General features: G+C 57.7%; 1 protein-coding gene across 4 annotated transcripts; it reads left to right on the top strand.

Annotated features, from left to right (window-relative positions):
• The first annotated feature begins 1,478 nt into the window (after nt 1-1,478).
• On the top strand, nt 1,479-13,431 carry OSBPL7 (oxysterol binding protein like 7). 4 transcript variants are annotated; one of them, XM_065910218.1, is made up of 23 exons: nt 1,481-1,663; nt 3,067-3,162; nt 3,278-3,403; nt 3,582-3,635; nt 4,234-4,347; nt 4,658-4,768; nt 4,863-4,980; nt 5,620-5,723; nt 6,040-6,132; nt 6,210-6,342; nt 6,430-6,524; nt 6,713-6,808; nt 7,485-7,622; nt 8,196-8,289; nt 8,942-9,174; nt 9,321-9,458; nt 10,205-10,268; nt 10,370-10,448; nt 11,308-11,452; nt 11,548-11,692; nt 11,779-11,905; nt 12,114-12,236; nt 12,418-13,431. In XM_065910218.1, exons 1-23 carry the CDS (start codon nt 1,652-1,654, stop codon nt 12,524-12,526), a joined length of 2,547 nt encoding a protein of 848 aa, XP_065766290.1. In that variant the 5' UTR covers nt 1,481-1,651; the 3' UTR covers nt 12,527-13,431. The 4 variants fall into 4 exon arrangements, 3 of the variants coding, with proteins under 3 accessions (XP_065766290.1, XP_065766289.1, XP_065766291.1); XM_065910217.1 differs by having other exon boundaries at nt 3,064-3,162; XM_065910219.1 differs by having other exon boundaries at nt 3,013-3,162.
• Nucleotides 13,432-20,117: the final 6,686 nt, after the last annotated feature.

Below are 20,117 nucleotides of genomic sequence, written 5' to 3'. Positions count from 1 at the left end.
CTTCCCTGTACCTGCTCCCACAAATGACACTGCTTACATGCTTGTCCTTTTGAAGGCAGCTGCCCACTTTACTAAGTGGCTGACGTCTCAGGTGGTTCAAACCAAAAGAGCTGAGGGAGGAAAAACCAGGATTCTGTTTTAACGCCCGGGTCTGAGGGCTCTTAGTAGGAGTCTTCATCCAGATCTCAGGGAACTGAAAGTTTCTCATGGAGGATGTTTAACTCAGAGCCCACCCTTGTCCTTGATGGGAGCCCGTTCTAGGTAGACACGGGCGATGCACGGAGGTGGCCGTGGATCATTTCTGGGACCTGGAGCAGTGCCGCAGCTTCCTTGGTCCTGGACAGACGCTTCTCTGGCAGTGGCAATCTGTGGCAGCTTTTCCTTCCTGGTCCAGGATCAGCTTCCCACCATGCCCAGCTCTGTGCCCTTCACCCAGGGATGCTCAATCAACATAAAGGATTAAAAGGCCCTTGAGGCTCTTGGGTGCCAGAGCTAGTCTGGCCAGTGCTGCCCAGCGCTCTCCCTGGCTCCAGAATCCTGCCAGGTGCTGACAGCGCCCTCCTGGGGTGGCCCAAGCGGTGCCGAGGTTCTGAATGGAGCAGAGCGCACGCATCTGAGAGATAAAAGACCCTGAAGGATAAACCGAGACCCAGGCGGTGACAGCTGGATGGGAAGGTGGCCCACATCACACTGGGAGTCAAAGAACCTCAGACTGCACCCTTCACCCACTGGCAGTGCCTGAGGCCCCACCGTTCAAAACCCATTTCTTTCTGGAAAGGGGCTTTACTGCACTTAAAGCTGTCAGTCCAGTTCACATCCATTTGAATAAATTCCAGACATTTTTCAGCAAGAGCAAGTTTTTAATTAGAATTGAGCAGCTGGACTCCAGCAGAAGGGCAAAGGTGCTCAGAGAGGGAGGTTGAGCTAGCTCTTTACCAGCCAGCTGGTCACTGCCCTGGACCTGCTCCTGATCCAGGCTTGGTAGGCCGGGGGTGGGTAGGGGTGTCCTACCACCTAGCTGCTTCCGGCCCCCATGTGTCCTGACCTGGAGGCGCATCACCCCCAGTGACAGCCTCACTGTGGCCCTCTTAACCTTGACTGCCCTGCTGACTGTGCCCTTGGCACCATCAACTGTGTCCCCTCAGGGCATCCCTCCCTTCCTGTCAACCTGATAGCTCTGCTGGCTCCAAATCTAGCCACCTATTTTCAGTTGTAAAACGAGGAGCGGGGGTTAACAAGGAAATGGCCTTGGGTACTAACAGGTCAAGGCCATGCTGGTATGAGTAAATTCTTTACCACTGCTGGCTTGAGGCCAGCAACTCCCCAGTACTCTGTGATCTATCTGGAACTGTGCCCAAGGGGGACTCTGTCCTCACTCCCAAGCCTCCTGGGCACTGGGGCGTCGACTCAGCCCTGAGTCCTCCGGGGAGCAGGGGGGCAGAGCTGAGCGGCCGCCTGGAGCTCGGCAGGAGGAGGGGCCGAGGAGGGGGAGGTGAGGAGATCCGGCTAGAGGGGAGGCTCCGACGTCTCCTTCCTTCCTGGTTCCTGCTGCAGCTGCCGCCACAGCTCAGCTCTGAGATCAGGGAGCGGGTGGCTCGGAGACCGTGACTCAGAGGCGGAGTGGTGCTCGGGCCAAGGAGCACTGGCGTCCATGGACCCTGGGGTAAGGGGGCTACCCTGGCATCAGCTGACATTCCCTGAGAGGGCTTCCTCCCACCTGAAGCTGGCGGGTCACTGCTCCGGAGATGAGGGCGGGAATGGAGCTGGAAAGGGGACACCCACCTGGCTCACCTCGACCTGCGCCCTCCGTAATAGAGTCTGCCCCTCCACCCGCAAGCAGTGAGGGGCTAGGATCCCAGGGGGCCAGGAAGAGGGTACAGAGATGTCCCAATACTGGAAGAGTTTGGGAACTTCCAATGGCTAAATGCAGGAGTTTCCCCCAGATCAGCCTCTCGTAGCGTGGCATGGACCCCTCTGCCCTGACCTTCCCGCCACCTGCACCCCCCCATATCCCTGTCCCTCCTGACCTCAGCTCCTCAGGTGCTTGCTAGCTCCATCGAAAGATGTGAGCTGTTTCCACGGCCTCAGGCCAACCTTGCCCCTCTAGTCCCCTCCCCCATCTCACACACACAGAGTCTCATGCATTATTGATCTCCCCATGGAGTCAGGATGGCCAGGACTGGTGCCCAGGGCGCCTGTGGGCACGGCTGAGGGACCAGTGTGGACCTCAGCATATGTCTCCATCAGCCTGTCCCCAGCTCTCTCCAGGTGGATGGTGTTTCTCAGGAGCCCCAAGGACTGGGATGGAAAAGAGGAGGTTGGGGGGGGCGGTGGACCGAGGGTCCGAAGTGGGCATCCTAAGAGAATGATTGATGGGGGGCCCAGGGGAAAATGGGGGCTGTCCCAGGGCTCAGTTTCTCCAGGCAGAACCATGGGAGCCCATGAGCTAGAGGATAGGGAGGCCAGTTGGTCAGGCAGCTGGGGGGCTCTGTATGGAGCTGGGGTCGGGGGTTTTGGGGGTGCTCTGTAAAAGGTTGATGGCAGGGGCGTCTGCACTTTTGTGGTGGTGGTAGTGGGGTTGGGATCTTGAGGAAGAGGAGCTGGGGTGAGATCTCACCTGCCCAGTCCCTGAATCCCTCTGCCCTATTTCGGAGCCTCTTCCTTCACTGCCCGGCTCACCTCTGATTACCCCCAGGGAATCCTCCAGAGAAAGCACCTAGTGTGTCCTAGAGCCAGAGAATGTGTGTGTGCCTAAGGTGGGGCGGAGCAGACTTTTCGAGGTTTTCTCTTGGCACCGGCCTGCCTGCTGCGCGCTCCGCCTCTCTGGGCAGCGGCCGCAGCTGGAGGGTGTGGGCAGGGTGACCGGCCCAGAGTGGGGATGGGCTCGGGATGGGCTTGGCAGGTGAGCGGAAGATGTGCTGGGGCTCTCAAGACTCAGGGGGAGCAGGAGGGGGTGGCGGTGGGGAAGGTGACAGTCAAGTCTGTGCTAACAGGGTCTCTCTCTGCTTCAAGGGCCCCCTCAGGACAAGGTGACGTCCCTCCCCTTTTGCTCTCCGTCCACAGCAGGGAGTGGCTGCTCCCTTCCCCATGGACTTCCAAGAGTGGGACCCTCCCTCCCTGGCGGAGAGCACTCAGTCTGCAAAGCCCAGCGGTGGCCAGCAGGTCTGAGGGTGGGAAGCGGGCGGGGGCAGAGGGCAGAGGGGCTGGCCCTCAGGGGACAGACAGGTGTTGCCTTACCGCTCTGCCCCCCCCCCCCGCCCTTTGTCCTGGACTGCAGACCACTGAGCTGTGGGAGGTGGTGGAGGAGCCTCGGGGCCGGCTGGGGGCAGAGGGTATCATGCCCGAGAGGCAGGAAGGCCACCTGCTCAAGAAGAGGAAGTGGCCTCTGAAGGGCTGGCACAAGGTAGGGCGGCAGGGCAGAGGGAGGGGCCAGATGCAGGGGCCGGAAGGGATGCGTGGGGCCTCTGGGCAGCGCAGGCTGTGTGTGTGTGAGGAGACGCTTCCGTGTGGTTGCTCTCCCCCACACCCTTTCCTCTCCGCGGCCCCCACCCTGGTCCTGTTCCCTCTGCGCATCCTCATAGAGGTACTTCGTGCTCGAGGATGGGATTCTTCACTACGCGACAACTCGGCAAGATGTGAGTTGGGGCCTCGGCTGCGGGTGTGAGAGGAGGGGGCCCTGGGCAGGCAGGGGGCTTCTGGAATCGCCCAGAGCAAGGCCCGAATCCCAGGTATGCTGTTTTCTGGATGTGGGATCTTGGGCAAGTTACTTCCCTGGGTCTCAACTCCTCACCCCTAAGGTGGAGAGAGGGTGAGCACCCACTTGTAGAGTCTTTGTTTGGTGAGGGCTCTCAGAACAGTGCCAGGCTCAAATTAGTGCCCAAGACTGAGGGACTTTATCATCCTTGTCCTCGTACCATGCTCAGACAGGAACAAGAAACTAAAGACCTAGACACCCAGGCCCTCTCCAGGAGACTCATCGTCCTCAGCCCTGCCTGCAGACTCCTGAGGGTGGGAAGTGTTCCTTGCTCTGGGCTCCCTGGAGCTCTGGTTGTGACATGACATAGCAGGCTGTCCCGTGCTCAGGAGGACGACTGACATGTCCTGCTGATGCTGTCACTTGAGCCTGAGGGTGAACCTGCTGCCTGACCTTTGAACCTAGCATGACCTCAAGGGGATGGTGGCCCCGGTGGCCTCAACTCACCTCCTTTTTCCTCTTTGACCTCTCCATCCCAGATCACCAAGGGGAAGCTCCATGGCTCCATCGATGTCCGACTGTCGGTCATGTCCATCAACAAAAAGGCCCAGCGCATTGACCTTGACACTGAAGACAACATCTACCACCTCAAGGTGACATCCGTGGGAGGCAGGGGGTGGCTTGCCCCCCCAGCCTGGCAGAGGCACTGGGTCACAGGAGAGAGAGGCAGGGGCTGAGGGGCCATCTGAGTTTGACCAGAGGGGAGTTCCCACCATGTACAAGAGCCAACGGCAAACTGGCGCTGTTGGTTCTTGTATGAACAGGCACAGAGGGGGGCCTTTGCACCATCTGTGTGCTGTAGGGAGAGACCCTGCCTGCCTGGGGACCAGAGCCTCAACTTCTTGCCCCTAGAAAGCAATCCTTCCCTTCATGCGTCCCTCTCGTTCTTCATCACCTCTGCAGATCAAGTCCCAGGACCTGTTCCAGAGTTGGGTGGCCCAGCTGCGTGCCCACCGCTCAGCCCAGCACCTGGATGTGCCCCGAAGCCTGCTGCCCAGCACCACCCACCAGAAGGTAAGATGGGCCCCAGGGTAGGACCCAGTCATGTGAGGATTCAGGCTGAGACTCAGAGAGGAGGCGCCTTCCTGACCTTTGACTCGCCCCACAGGTTCCCGGTGCCCAGCCTCCGGCAGCGGGTAATGCCTCAGCTCTGCCAGGGGTTGGACCTCGGGAGAAGGTGTCTTCCTGGCTGAGGGACAGTGATGGGCTTGACCGCTGCTCTCACGGTGAGAGACAGGGACCCCTAGCCCCGCACCTCCATGGGGAGGGCCCATGCTCTTGCATCTCAGCGGCATCAGCAGGCACAAGGAGGAGAAAGTGTGATCTCTGTCCCTGCTCTGGGAGGCTCCGTCTGGTGGGGGAGACAGCCTCTACCTCTAGGCGGAGCAGGTCTCCTCAGGCCCTACCCCCAGAGCCTCAGGCTCACAGAGATGGCGGGGCTTGTGCTCTAAGCACACAGGGCTGGCACTCATGACACGGAAGATCCCGGATGCCAACGTAGGGAGGGGCCCTGAGAAGGATTGCCAGGGAAGGAGTGTGTTCTGGCGCCAGGTTCCTAGAGTTGGGGGCTGTGATGTTGGCTCGGGAGAGGGAAATGCAGGCCGAGTCGGGAGAGTAAGGGTGAGGGTCCCTTGGCCTGTGTGGAGGCAGCTGAGGTGAACTGTGGTCTGGGGACAGTGCGGACTGGGGTTCGAATACGCCATGGAGGCCAAACCATAGGGTGGGAGCTGGAAGCGGCTGTGGGCTTGTGAGCGGGAGAGGGGAGGCAGTGTCAGGATTCCCCAGGCTGCTGGTGAAGTTTCTGGAGGAGGAAGGGAAGCCGGCCACTGTTGACTTCCGGCCTTTCTCATCCATCCTTCCCACAGAGCTCTCGGAGTGTCAGGGCAAGCTCCAGGAACTACACAGACTCCTCCAGAGCCTGGAGTCCCTGCACCGGATCCCCTCGGCCCCTGTCATCCCCACACACCAGGTGAGGTCCAGACAGAGACAGGGCTCTCTCCTCTCTTGCCTTGTTAATCTCCATCACCTCCCCAGACAGGTCCCCTGTCCCCCTTACATGCTGCCATTTCCTGGAGAGCCACCGTCTCCCAGTTGCCCCTCCCCACCATATCCAGACCGCCTCCGGCCTGTCTCTCTGCCCCTTTGGAGCGCCCCCTTCCCTCTGTGCCCAGGCGGCTGCCAGGCTGTCAGTCTTCTGCCTCCTCCTCCGTGGCCGTCCGCCTCTCACTTGGCTTTGGGGGTCTTCCCCATGCTGAGACCGAAACTCATCCACCTCAACTTGCCAGGCCTCGGTGACGACGGAGAGACCCAAGAAGGGGAAGCGGACCAGCCGCATGTGGTGCACACAGAGCTTTGCCAAGGACGACACCATCGGGCGGGTGAGGTGGCCCCTGAGACACTGGGTGGGAGGCGCCGAAGGAGGCTGGGCCCTTCCACCCTTCCCCTTCACCCACAGGTGGGTCGTCTCCACGGCTCAGTTCCCAACCTGTCTCGCTACCTGGAGTCCCGAGACCCCTCGGGCCCCCGAGGACTGCCGCCCCCAGATTACGCCCACCTGCAGCGCAGCTTCTGGGCCCTGGCCCAGAAGGGTGAGTGTGAGCTGGAGGGGCGGCGGGGAGCAGGTGGGGGAGGGCGAGGGGGAGGAAGGGAGTCTGATGCCGGCCCTGCCCCTGCAGTGCACAACTCGCTCAGCAGCGTCCTGGCCGCCCTCACTGCTGAACGGGACCGACTGAGGGGCCTGCACCAGGGTTCGGAGCCATCCAGGCTGGGGGTGAGCAGGGGACTGGGTGGTCGGTGGGAGGAGCGGCCTGAAGATGGCAGGCCTGGGCCGGCCTGGGCAGGCCTGGACCGGGAAGGGGGTTGGTTGAGGCAGCCCCTGCCTGACAGGCCTTCGGTGTGTGTGTGGGGGGGCTTCCCCCATCCCCATCCTGTACCAGCACCCTCACTCTCTCCCTGCAGGTCTCTGAGACCTCTGCCGGCCCGAGGCGCCTCCACTCACTGTCCGTCTCCTCCGACACCACTGCAGATTCCTTCAGCTCCCTCAATCCCGAGGAGGTAGGAGCTGGCTGGGCAGTGGGGCCCTCCTTTCTCAGCAGGAGTGAAGGCAGGGTTCGCTTTCAGACCTGAAACTCCAGCCCCTTTCACAGAACACAGGCAACAGCCATATCTGGATCATTTCTTAATAGTGTGTAGAGCGCTTTTAAGTCAGGATCTCGTGAGGAAGCTGATTCTTACCCTTAAGTTCACAGATAAGGAAACTGAGCCTCGAAGGATCTAATGATGGGCCCAGGCTCCTGTACTATATGGGTTTGAATTTGACTGTACTGCATGCTGACCTCTTGACCCCGAGTCTCCTAATCTACAGAGTGGGGGTGATAATGGTACCTACCTTGCAGAGTGAGTGTCTGGATTGATAATGGTACCTACCTTGCAGAGTGAGTGTCTGGATTGAGTTGATACATGCCAAGGGCGTGGAACTGGGCTCAGAGTCAGTGCTGGGAAATGCAGGCAGTTATTATGGAACCTGTGTCTCCTCACTCCCAGGCCAGGATCTTTCCCCAGGCCTCGTACCACATGATGCTCACTCCCCTCCACATCTCCTCCCGCTCTGCACGACTCAGACAGTAGAAGTCCCCAGTCACACGTCCTCTCAAGGGAACTGTCAGGCCAGGGGAGCCCGGCCCGACTCTCCCAGCTGGGTCTCGGGCTGACACCAGTCTTGTTCCCACAGCAAGAAGCTCTGTACATGAAGGGGCGAGAGCTGACCCCCCAGCTGTCCCAGAGCAGTGTCCTATCCCTTGCTGACTCCCACACAGAGTTCTTTGATGCCTGTGAGGTTCTCCTCTCTGCCAGCTCTTCTGAGAATGAGGTGAGGGAAGGGGGAAGTTGCCTGTGAGAGGGGAGAGACCATGGGAATAGAGGGCTGGGGTCCCGGGAGACTAGAATCAGTAGATTCCCAAGTCCTTTCTAATCAGCTCAGCCGCTCTCTCTGGGAACATGGCCAGACCTACTTGGTTTGTGTGGCCCTGCTTAGAGATCTCTGCTGAGGACCCTTCTTCCAGCTTGATGTGCTCTATCTTCATGGTTTCTCCTGAAACTGCTGCCTCAGCTCCACCCCCAGCCATCTTTCTGTGACCCCATTTCAGCCTCTGCATTCCCTTGACCCTTGCTTTCCCAACCCTGGATCCCAGGAATCCCTTACTTCCCTCCCTTCATGTCCACCAGGTCCCTGAGCTGGGGGCCCTCTCCCTCCCAAGGCGGCAGGGCACACCATGACACCAGGCCTCCTGGGGCAGTGTCTTAGGGTTCAGACCCCCCAAATATGTTCTCTTCCCCTTCCCACCAAAGGGCTAGCTGGGCAGATTCTCTCGCCAGGCCCTGGGTACTGCCCAGCTGCCCGGGGAGGCCTAGTCTGCCCGGCCTGTCATCTGTCCCGGCCCAGGGCTCGGAGGAGGAGGAATCGTGCACCAGTGAAGTCACCACCAGCCTGTCAGAGGAGGTGCTGGACCTCCGGGGAGCCGAGTGCTGTCAGAAAGGTGCCCACCGGGCGAGCAGGAGGGAGGGCTGGAGGTGGGCCCAGAAACGGAGTGTGTCCAGGCCTAGGCCCGTTGGGAAGTCGTCCCTTGTAGGACTGGTGGGCTGATAGCTTTGGACGTTGACTCCAGGGTGACTGGAAGTGAGGAAGGCTCAGCTATGAGCTGGGCTCCAGCGGTGGGTCTGGGGGGTGGGGCCGGCCTCCACGCCGGGCTCCTGAGAAGGCTCATGTGGGCCTCAGTGAGCCAGAAGAGCCCACTTTGCCATCTTTTATTATAGCAGCATGGCTTTGTAGTGTCATTTTACTCCTTGGAGCCTGTTTCCTTGTCTATACAATGGGCTGGATAATCTACATCCTGACCTTGGTTTCTGTGTTTATGAAAGGGAGTAGAAACCAAGGATGGGACTCAGGAAGGGGTTCTGGGGTGCAGGGTTTCCTTTTCCAGCAGTGGGAAGCGTCCTCTGGTTCTTAGCCCTGTGCCCACCTGAATCCCCGGGAGCTCATCAGGAATTAGCCCCCAGCCACCTGCCCCGGCTCCTGGTAGTGAGTCGAGCCTGGAGCCTGGGAGTGAGCACACCTCGGGGCGCTGCAGGGGCTTGGGAGGGGCCTCGCTGTGGTGCGCAGCGGAGAGGGACAGGCGGGCTGTGTTCCAGGGGGAGCCGTGGGGCCGCCCCGCCGCCGATGCCTGCCGGCCGCCAGCGGGCCCGGCACTGACGTGAGCTTGTGGAACATCTTGCGGAACAACATTGGCAAGGACCTGTCCAAGGTGTCGATGCCGGTGCAGCTCAACGAGCCGCTCAACACCCTGCAGCGGCTCTGCGAGGAGCTGGAGTACAGCAGCCTCCTGGACCGGGCCAGCCGCACCGCCGACCCCTGCGAGCGCATGGTGCGCCGGCCCCGCCCCAGCCCCGCCCCGGCCCCGCCCCGGCTGCTGCCACGCCCACGCCCCCGCCTCCCAGCCGCCGGCCTCGCCCCGTGGGGTGGCCGTGGGTTAGCATCTCCTCTGATCCCCTGGCGCCCCGCCCCCTGCAGGTGTACATCGCAGCCTTCGCGGTGTCTGCCTACTCCTCCACGTACCACCGGGCGGGCTGCAAGCCCTTCAACCCTGTCTTAGGGGAGACCTATGAGTGTGAGCGCCCTGACCGAGGCTTCCGCTTCATCAGTGAGCAGGTACAGGCCAGGAAGAAGAGGGCTGGCGGGAGCCGTGTGGATGAGGCCAGGGAGGATCCAGGCTTCAAGAGGCCAGGGCAGGGGTGAGAACACCCCGCAGACGGGCAGTCAGGAAAGGAGGTCCCCACTCCTTGAGGAGATAGACTTGAAACACTTGCATCGTGTTCTGGGTCGAGGAAGCTCACAGAAGGCTATTCAGCTCTAGTGAATGATCTTGAGCTCAGTCTTGAAGGATGGATTGGAGTTGGCCAAGTGTGCAAGGAGGTGGGAGACCAGGCTGTTCCAGGCAGGGATGGATGGGAGGGTTTGGGAAGAGTTCGAGACAAGGCTGAAAGACAAGGCAGGACCAAACCTTGAGAAACCCTGTGGGTGAAGATAAGGAACAGTTGATTGGTTGGTTGGTTGGTTTTTAAATCCCGAAGGCCACAGGGAGTCATGGGAGGGTTTTAAGCAGTAGAGTGACATTCTTAGAATTGCACTTTGTAGAGAACACTCAGGCAGTGGTGGGCGCCAGGGGATGGGGAGAGGCAAGGAGAGCCCTGGAGGGGAGTGAGCAAGAAGGGTGAAAGTTGGGGCTTGTGGGAACGGAGAGGATGATGGAATTTGGGTGGTGGCCAAGGATGACAGGGACAAGAGACCTGGAACTAGCTGGCCTTCTGGTTCACAGGGGAACTGGGGGTGAAAGTGAGGGGTGTTGGGGGCCTGGGGTCAGGAGAAGCCTCCAGAGAATTTCTTTGCTCCTCAAGGTCTCCCACCACCCCCCCATCTCAGCGTGCCATGCGGAGTCTGAAAACTTCATCTTCTGGCAAGGTGAAGGCTGGAGCTGGGAGTGAAGGGCAGATGGGGAGGGGCCTGGAACACCCTCTGGTCTTACCTCTGCTGTTGCTCTCCCTCCCCCAACCCAACTCCAGACATGAAGTGGAAGAACAAGTTCTGGGGCAAATCCCTGGAAATTGTGCCTGTTGGGACAGTCAACGTGAGCCTGCCCAGGTGAATGTTCCTAAATGCTGGGCAGCTGGGCCCAGCCCACAGGCCATCCTCCAGGCTGGGATGGGGAGGCATCCTGAAGCTGCTCGGGGTGGGGCAGTGTCTGTGCACTTTACACCCGTATTTACAGCAGTTGTCGGTAAAGAAAGGGGAAAGTCTTAGAGCTGGAAGGGCTCATCAAGGCCATCTGACCAAGAGGCTTTCACAGTTTTTGACCATGACTCACAGTAAGCAATGCATCTGAGACTTGAAGTGAGTGCACTGTAACACACACACACACACAGAAACCTAAAGTAGTTTTAGGACGAGTCACAAACCATATTGAAGCACCCTCATCTAGCTCATGTTACAGGTGGGGAACTGCAACCAGAGGCCAGTACGAAGGGTGCAGGAGACCCTGGGCTTCAGGGTCAAGAGTCCTGGGTGGGAGTCTTAGTTCTGCCACTTAACAGTTATGCAGCAGCAAAAATACTTGAGTTTGCTCATCTATAAAATAAGAGTAATAAGTAACAGCCAGCAGAAGTGGGTAGTAAACAGGCTGTTGTATGTGATCAGCCCACCGTGGTCCGCGGCATCCAAGAGTAGGGACCCTGTTTATGTTTTCACTCCCACGACTTAGGCATGTAGGAGCTTTCTCAGCAAATGGAGATGTGTTAGTTGAGTACTCTCTGGGAAGGCTGCTCTACTTAATAAATATGTCATCCTTCATGGAAGGGCCACGAGCTGGAACCAGGACACCGGGGTTCCTTCCCCAGACCCGTGTGACCTGCTCCGATGAGAGAGACATTCCCCGGGTCAGGGTAGCACTTGTTCCCCAGGGCCAGCCAGCTGCCCCTCACCTGCCCTGCTCTCTCTCTCTCAGGTTTGGGGACCACTTTGAGTGGAATAAGGTGACGTCCTGCATTCACAACATCCTCAGTGGCCAGCGCTGGATCGAGCACTACGGGGAGGTACTCATCCGGAACACGCAGGACAGCTCCTGCCACTGCAAGCTCACCTTCTGCAAGGTGGGCGGCCCCTGCCCGCACTCTCCACCCAGCAGCCCCTCCACTAGGAGGGGAGGGGACCTCTTCCTAAGCCCCCTGCCCCACCCCCACTGCAGGCCAAGTACTGGAGCTCCAACATCCATGAGGTACAGGGGGCCGTGTTCAGCCGGAGTGGCCGTGTCCTCCACCGACTCTTTGGAAAGTGGCATGAGGGGCTGTACCGCGGACCCCCGCCGGGTGGTCAGTGCATCTGGAAGCCCAGTAAGTGGGGTGCTTGGGGTGGGCTGGGCAGGGGTGAGGGCAGCTGCGCACAGTCCACCTGCCCCAGCCCCCTGCCTTCCCCCTAGACTCAATGCCCCCAAACTATGAGCGAAACTTCGGCTTCACTCAGTTTGCCTTGGAGCTGAATGAGCTGACCGCAGAGCTGAAACGGTCCCTGCCTTCCACGGACACACGGCTCCGGCCAGACCAGAGGTCAGTGCCAGGCGGGAGCCACTCTGGAAGCACCGGGCTTCTCCCTCCCCATGGGGGTTTCCATACAGACCCGGGGCTGTATCTTTCCTTCTTGTTGCCTCAGGGAGATGGGACCTGTCTGGGGGCATAACTGGGCAGGGACAGAAGCCTTGGATTTGGGGACCCCTGAGGGTGGGGCAGTTCCACTGACGGCAGTCTGGGTGCCCAGGTACCTGGAGGAGGGGAACATACAGGCGGCCGAGGCCCAGAAGAGAAGGATCGAGCAGCTTCAGCGAGACAGGCGCAAAGTGATGGAGGAAAACAACATTGTCCACCAGGCTCGCTTCTTCAGGTGCCTCCGTGGCCCCCGTACCACCACACCCTTGCTGCTCCGCCTTCCTCTGAACTCAGGGCCACCCCCTGCCCACTAGTCCCTTGCTGCTTTGAGTGGGGCCCGCAGTGTGGGGCAGCATCTCGGGAGCAGCCTCAGTGCTGGACGTTCACCCCCTCCTTCCCCGGCCCCTCTCCCCCAGGCGGCAGACGGACAGCAGCGGGAAGGAGTGGTGGGTGACGAACAACACGTACTGGCGGCTGCGGGCCGAGCCAGGCTACGGGAACCTGGACGGGGCGGTGCTCTGGTAGCCCAGGCCCCGGGGGCGGGAGGCCTCGGTCCTCCTTCCTGCCCCCACGGACACACGGACGAGGCCAGCCTGTCCCACTGGCTGCCCTGGAGACTGAAGGGGCAGCCCTGGCTCTGGCCCTCTCCCCTCTGCCGGCCAGAGGGGCTTCATCTCAGCCCATCACCCACCTCTTGTTTGGGGTGGGAAGCAGGATTCGTGCTTCCCCAGTCTTGTTGCCCCCAGACAACCGGCATGTAAGACCCTCCTTGCTCTGTCATCCCCCTTCCTTCCCTTCCTGGGGTACCTGGGGGAGTCTCCAGGCCCTCCAAGATCTTCCCCATTTCAGTGCCTTCCTAGGACACAGGGGACCCCTTGATGCTCCCCAGGCTTCCTCGGCCCAGGACTCCAGCCCCAGCTATGAGGCTGTGAGGTTGGAGTGAGTGAAGGAGAGGGGATGGCCTTTTCCTACCCCCGTCCCTCCCACGCCCCATCTCCAGCATCTTCCCTCCATGCCCTGGCCCAGGGGGGCTCCCTCTGCTTGGCCCTGGCAGTCTCTCCCATCCTCCCGGATCCCCTTCTCCCAGACCACAAAACGCCTGCAGCCGCCAGCTCCTTCGTCCCTGGTCCTCAAGTGGTTTCCTTTAGTCTCAGCTCAGCGGATCCCCCCAGAGCAGGCGGGGCAGGAAGGGTACTTGGCCTCTGACCCACCGGGAGTGAGTGAACACGTGTGAGTGTCTGTGTAGAAGTGTGTGTGTGCGTGCACGTGTGTGCCTGTGTACTGCTTGCGGGCGAGCAGGATTCCTCATGTAGGCCGGACGTCCCCCCACCAGCGGGGGGAGGGGGTGTCTGCTGCCGTTGCTGCTCATCTTACCAGTCTGCCTCTGATAAAGGTGAATTGCTATGACATTCCAAGCTCCAATAAAGACTGTCTCAAACTTTGGCCTGTGACCATTCCTTTAAAAACACGTGTGCTCATGCTCAGGCTTTCCTCAAGGCTCAGCTGGTAAAAAAAAAAAAACCTGCCTGCTAATGCAGGAGGCACAAGAGACTCAATCCCTTGGTTGGGAAGATCCCCTGGAGAAGGAAATGGCAACCCACTCCAGTGTTCTTGCCTGGAGAATTCCATGGACGGAGGAGCCTGGAGCTATAGTCCATGGGGTCACAAAGAGTCAGGCTCCACCGAGTAGGCAGTAGGCAGGCAGGCTCAAGTTCAGTGGAAGTCCATAGCTCCCCACTCACCTGGGCTAAAGGCCCAGTGTCATCTCTCTCCCTAATCCTCACCTCGATTGTGCCTCAGTGGCTCTCAGCTCTGGCCCCTTCCCCAGTGATAGCCAGCTTAGACTGGGCCCTCATCGACTTTCACCTGGACTATAGCAGTATCCTCCAAGTATTCTTGCCTGGAAAATCCCATGTCCTGAGGAGCCTGGTAGGCTACAGTCCATGAGGTCACAAAGAGACACGACTGAGCGATTTCTCTTTCACTTTCAGAGCCTCCAGTCACTTCCATTTTACTGCTGGCTTTTGGGCCGATATTTTTAAAGAGAAACAAATTTCAAATACATCCATTGCTTCTGAGTGCCTCAGGGAAAACCTAGACTCTTCACCCAGGCAGAAACCTGTGTGGTCCCCGTCCCCCACCCCCAGCACCCTCTCACTCCCTCAGTGAGTTTTCAAGGAGAGGACGCGGGGAGGGGAGGGACTGGAAGGGATGGGAGAACAGGGCAAGCTGCATTTCTCCACCCCATCCCCCGCCACCTCCCCAGCCCTGTTACTCCAGAGTTGTTCTGACCTTGACCAAGTACTTCACCTTTCTGTTTGGAGACTCCGTTCCCTCATTTGGCTTCCTTTGTGTCTTAGAGGAGAACGTATGTCCAGGCTCCTGATTTCATTAGTGGTCTCCTAGCCCCTCAGCCCACCCCACTGCCCCCACAGGCTCTGCTCTGGTGTGAGGGGTGTCCCGAGGGGAGGTCATGCTTTCTCAAGGGAGCGGCAAGAACAGAGGGGTCCCCTGAGCTAAAACAGTCCTTCCAATCCTAGTTCCTTTCTTCTTCCCTCGCCTCCAGCCCCGCCCCCACCCCACCCACCGCTGGGGGGTGTGGTCCATATTTCCACAGTTTATTTACAGAAGGTGCTAAAAGGAACACGTTTGTCCTGACACCATGCACCAGAAATAACCTCAACCCATTCCAGAAAAAGCCGAAGCCTGCACACATTCAGGATCTTTTAAAACAAGATGTGCTCTCTTCCTCCCCGACTCTTTCTACCCAGAGTCACACACAGCCTGACCGTCCAGCCTATGTTCAACTCCCACGTGTTTTAAGAACTAGAGTTTCAAATAGACCGGATTCCAAAGGTATTTTTCTAATGGAGACAGGAGACTAGCCGCAACTCCTCTGCCCACAGGAACCAGGTCATCTGTGGCTTTTGCCATGGAGACCAGTATCCTCTCTCCTCCCCAGTGCCAGCTCAACAGCGGGAGGGAAGAAGGTGCTCAGGCCGGTTTTGCTTCTGTCATGGCATTCCTGCTGGAGGACCCTTGTCTCTCAGAAGCCCTCCCTACCCAGCCAGGGCCTGGTGCACGGCTGCTGATGGGGGCGCTCAGGCCGGGCTGAGGGGAGCCCGGATTTCTGACTGCAGGCTGGGCTCTGTGGACAGTGTGAAGGGGAGGAAGCAACTGTGGGTACAGAGGGTGGCCACCTCCCAGGCACCACGAAGACAGGCATGGAGGGTGCTCGAGTCTGCTCTGAGGAAGGAAGGCCAAGCCCCCTTCTCCAGCCCTTTCAGTCTAGTCTGAGGATGGATGCACAGGAGGACTGCTCCCTGTGGGCCTCAGGGCAGCCCAGCCCAGACCCCAGGCGTTGTTCAGAGGATACAGCAGTCCCGGGCAGAGGGTAGCATAGTCAAAATGGCCCATATTTTGACTCAACTTGGGAAAGAGGCAAGGTGGGACACACCAGTTTTTAAAGTCAGGGGCCTGTTTCCCTGGATGAGCAAAGATCAGAGCTTTAACAGCAGAGGAAAACCAGGGCCCAGGGATGGTGGCAGAGGGTGAGGGAGGCAGGCAAGAGCTGTTAGTCTTCAGCTCACCTGCTGTGGACCCTCCAACCCCAAATCGCTCCACCTAGGGAGATTAAAGTTGTCTTTTAAAACTTAACGACTGAAGAAGCCACCCGTGCACCCATCCAGAAAAGTGAATAAGACATGTCCAGTGGAAAGTGTGCTTCAGACCAGAGGACTGATGTGAACTGATATGCACCCATTCTCTATTTGTTGAAGTTGGTAGAATTTAAGTACAAACTCATGTCCCGGCATTTTGTCTGTTGTTTTTAGTTGACATTTTGCAGTTTTTTTAAATGTAAAACTTCAACAGCTGTCAAAACTTGAGTTGAAATCAAGCTATCAATTATCTTGGTTTTTATAGATGAAATTTGTTAATAAAAATTGCAAATCAGTGGTTTAATCTTAAAAAAAAGACAACCTAAGGACTGAGTTACTGTTGGGGATACCCAGGTAGCAGGGGGCAAAAAAACGCCAGAAACACTTATAAACTTGCCCCCACACCCCATTCCCTGGATCTTCTGAATAAACGGTGGTTTGGGGTGTGTGTGTGTGTGTGTGTGTTTGTAGTGAACCGCAGAGGGGCGGGAGCGCTGGACCAGGGTTAGGCCAGGAGCCAGTGTCAAAGGTAAACATAGTCGAACTTTAAAGTGGTGAAAACAGATTTTCCTCACTGACTACCGACAGGAGGGGAAAGAGCTGAGCTCTGTTCTGATCTGTGCAGAGGACCCTGGGCGGTTAAGGGGAGCATGACGGAGTGGGGAAGGGCAGTGGGGTCTCAAGCAGCTTCAGAGAAGAGAAAACTACAGTGTTAGGAGTGTCAGCACGATGAGGCCAGGGTGCCCACGAGCGGCAATTATCTCAGGATTCTGTCCTCTGAGTGAGACCAGGAGACACGGCCTCCATCCTTCCTGATGAGTGACTTCAAGAAGTGGTGTTCAGGTTCTGGTGAAAAACACTCTTGTTGGAGGAGGGACAGAGGAAGGAATCAATGACAAGCCCTGTTTAGTAAATGCTCTAAGAAAGGGAGGTCAGGGGCCTGGGTCAGGTGTTGGCTAGAACAAACAGTGAATTCTGCTGGCAGCATTGAGCTTTCCCAGACAGGAATCCTGAGGGGTACTGGGGTCACCCTAGGGATGCAGGGCCTGGGTTTAGTCATCTCCTAGTGCAGGTGTGTGGGTGGACTCATTATGTGCTGATCTGCAGCTCTTAGGGGGCACTTCACATTCCCTTCTGGAGGACAGGGTGCAGATCTGACCCCCCCCCAAGCTGGAGGCCCCCCCTCCTCGTTCCCCAACACCATGCAGCCCAGGTGGCCATGAAAGGGGCTCTCCCACCTGCTCCACGGCTGGGAGAAGGAGCGCCACATCTGGCGGTGGTGGGGATGCCCTCAGGGTCTGACCGAAGCCCACTCAGGATGCAAAGGTCCTGGTGTCTCACTCCAAGTCCACTGGTTACGGTCTGTCCCCGAAAGGGTACATGGCTCTCCTATCCTCAACGCTCTCATTCTAGTCCCATTCTCCACAAGCACCTTAAAGACCCTAGGTCACATTTCCTGGGATCCTTTTTAAGGAAAGGTCAGGGGGCCCCGTGTGGCTGGTCATTAGTTTAATGATGCTCCCTTCCTGGAAAAGACCTGCTGAACAACTGACTTCCCCCTTCAGAGACCCTCTGGTTCCAGAATGGACAGAGGAGGAGATGGGGCTTAGCACTGTCTCCCCTGGGGCCCGTCTCTGTGCCACTTAGGTGGTCAGGGAGGGCAGAGGGACTTCACAGGGCCCCTCACAGGCTGGCCTGAGCTGAGTCTTGCTTACCTCTTCCTCGTTCAGAATTTTCACCTGGCCAACTGACCTAAAAGTTCAGGGACTGATCCACCCTGCTTCTTGCCATCCTCCCCTCACCTGCCCCCTAAGAGCCCATGTAGAGAGGGGTCATTGAGAGCTCTCGAGATCCCCACTACAGCAGGGTCAGCTCGGCATGGGGCTCTGGGCAGGGTGCCCCTGGGGGCTGAGAGAATCTTGGCGGTAAAAGCTGGAGTTAATGAGACTATCCATGTCTCATGAACATATGTCATCATGTAGTACAAAATCTTCAGGTTGCTGGAAGATGCTTTCAGGACCTAACGTATTTGGAGGAGTGCTTCCCTATGGGTAAATCCAGACAGTTGGCACTATGCCCCATGAAGTCAGGATGCTGGGGATGCTGGGCCTTGCTGGTTCCTAACAGGAGAGGCCTCTCAGAATGATGGGTGGGCTGGACTATAGCAGAGGCTGTAAGTGGAAGAAGAAATTGGAAGGGTCTGGACAGGAGCTAGAAGGAAAGAGAATGCAGAGAAGAGCTGGCCTCAGAGTCCCTGTATCCAGGATGGAGGCGGTGAGATTCTTCAAGAATCCTCTAGAGGGCGTCTGGGTGTCTTGAAAGGATTGATTCAGGCACATCCTGAGTAGCTGGGGGCACCCACTGTTGGCTCAGAGTATCAGACCCCTACAATTTTCAGAGGCTGGTCCCCAGCTCACAACACAGACACCATTTATCAGCAGTGCCCTCAACCGCTGTCCATCTTCACTGTTTTTTCTTTTTTAATATTTATTTATTTGGCTGCATCAGGTCTTAGTTATTGCATGTGAACTCTCAGTTGTAGCATGTGGGATCTAGTTCCCTGAGCAGAGATCAAACCTGAGCTCCCTGCATTAGGAGCATAGTCTTAGCCACTGGACCACCAGGGAAGTCCCCACCTTTATTCTTCAGAAAACACTCACTGGGCCAGGAAACCCCCTTTCCTGGGAAACCCGAGTGAAAGCCAAGCAGGAAACCTTTCCTGCTTCTGCAGCCCTTAGACCCATTACATACTAGGGCAGGAATCTCTGAATTAGTCTTGTCCCCTAACTTTGGATTTCCAAAGAGACAGGCAGGTAGAATGCAGAGTAGGAAGAGGGCCACCCTTCAGTCCAGACAAGAGGTGCCCCTGCCAGTGCCCTCAGCTTTGAAAGGTCTGGTCCTGGCTTTCCTCTGACAGCGCCCCTCCCACGGGGAAAGGGATCTGTAAGGTGGACGGAATTCCTGACCAACTGGCTTCTATATCACAGCGCAGGGATCTTTCCCAGGCACACTCTGTCCAGGGTTAACTGCCTGCCAGCGTGAGCAGTTCCAACCCATGACAGAAATGGGGGTCTGCCATTGGCCTAGGGCCAGGTCTCCCCTCACTAGTGAGGAACTCGGAGGAGTCTGGAATTCTAAATAGGAACTTGACCTTTCAGGTCATAATGAAGTTACATTATGTCAAGTTTGGACAATAGAACATATTTTATGTGTTAGCTTGGTTTACAGTATTTAATACACGAGGGGCTTCCCACGTGGTGCTAATGGTAAAGAACCCACTGGCCAACGCAGGAGATTTGGGTTTGATCCCTGGGTCAGGAAGATCCCCTGGAGAAGGGCATGGCAACCCACTCCAGTATTCTTGCCTGGAGAATCCCATGGACAGAGGACCCCCGGTGGGCTTCATCCCATAGAGTCGCAAAGAGTCAGACACGACTGAAGCAACTTAGCACACACGCTTGGAGGCCTGCATTTGTACTCCTGTCCCAGGCCTGGGAAGACTCCTTGTGTTGTGCTTCTCAAGGGTATATGCATGGTGTGTGTGTGGGGGGCGGTGTCGGGTGTCAAGGGCTGTCATTGCGCCTCCTGGGAAGGATGAAGTTGGGGATGAGAAGGAAGCTAGGCCAGTGCCAGTTTAGCAGAGTAATCTTGGCTGCTGTGGGAAGTCCTCTGGCCTAGGACCCTGGAAAGAGCTGGAGAAGTGGGAGGCGGGGAGTCCTCCCCACCTCCACCAGCAATACTAGCAAGAGGGGCCCAAGGCAGCCTCTCTCCTCCAAGCTAGGTCATCAGAGGCCAGCACCGTCCCCTTCCACCACCTTCAAGGCATAGAGGGCAGGTCAGAGCCCTGGACTTAGAACCAGGCGATCTAAGTTCTGGCTCTGACTGCCATTTCTGCCCTTTTCCAATTCTCCTTCTGTAGGGTGGGTATCGGAGATTCCCTCGTGGCTCAGTCGGTAAAGCATCAGCCTGCAATGCAGGAAACCTGGGTTTGACCCCTGGCTTGGGAAGATCATCTGGAGAAAGAAATGGCAACCCACTCCAATATCCTTGCCTGGGAAATCCCACGGACAGAGGAGCCTGGCGGGCGACAGTCAATGGGGCCTCAAGAGTCAGACAGGACTTAACAACTAAACCGCCACCAGGGTGGGTATAATGATAATGGGCCAGTTTCTCTCCTTTTCAAAAGAGATTGTGGGACCCACTGTTCTCTAAGCATCAGCACTCGGGACAAGGGTGGCTTCAGATGACCTCGACCAGAATGACCACCAGCTCTGCTGCCTTCTAGTGCAGCACAAGACCTCCTGAGAGAGAAGGAGGCAGAGGTCAAGTGTGGGCACGCAGACACCAGTCGATGCCTTAAGTTTCCCAATACTTTGGCCAAGAAAAGAAGGATACAAAGCATCTTCCCCCAAAGATGTGAGGTTCAAACATTGGTGGAGGGCGAAGGGCGACACCCC

The sequence above is a fragment of the Muntiacus reevesi genome, chromosome 18 (genome assembly GCF_963930625.1).
Source record: "Muntiacus reevesi chromosome 18, mMunRee1.1, whole genome shotgun sequence".
Lineage (NCBI taxonomy): Eukaryota > Metazoa > Chordata > Mammalia > Artiodactyla > Cervidae > Muntiacus > Muntiacus reevesi.
Note: the sequence above shows the minus strand (reverse complement) of the source record. Positions and strands in the feature narration are given on the sequence as shown.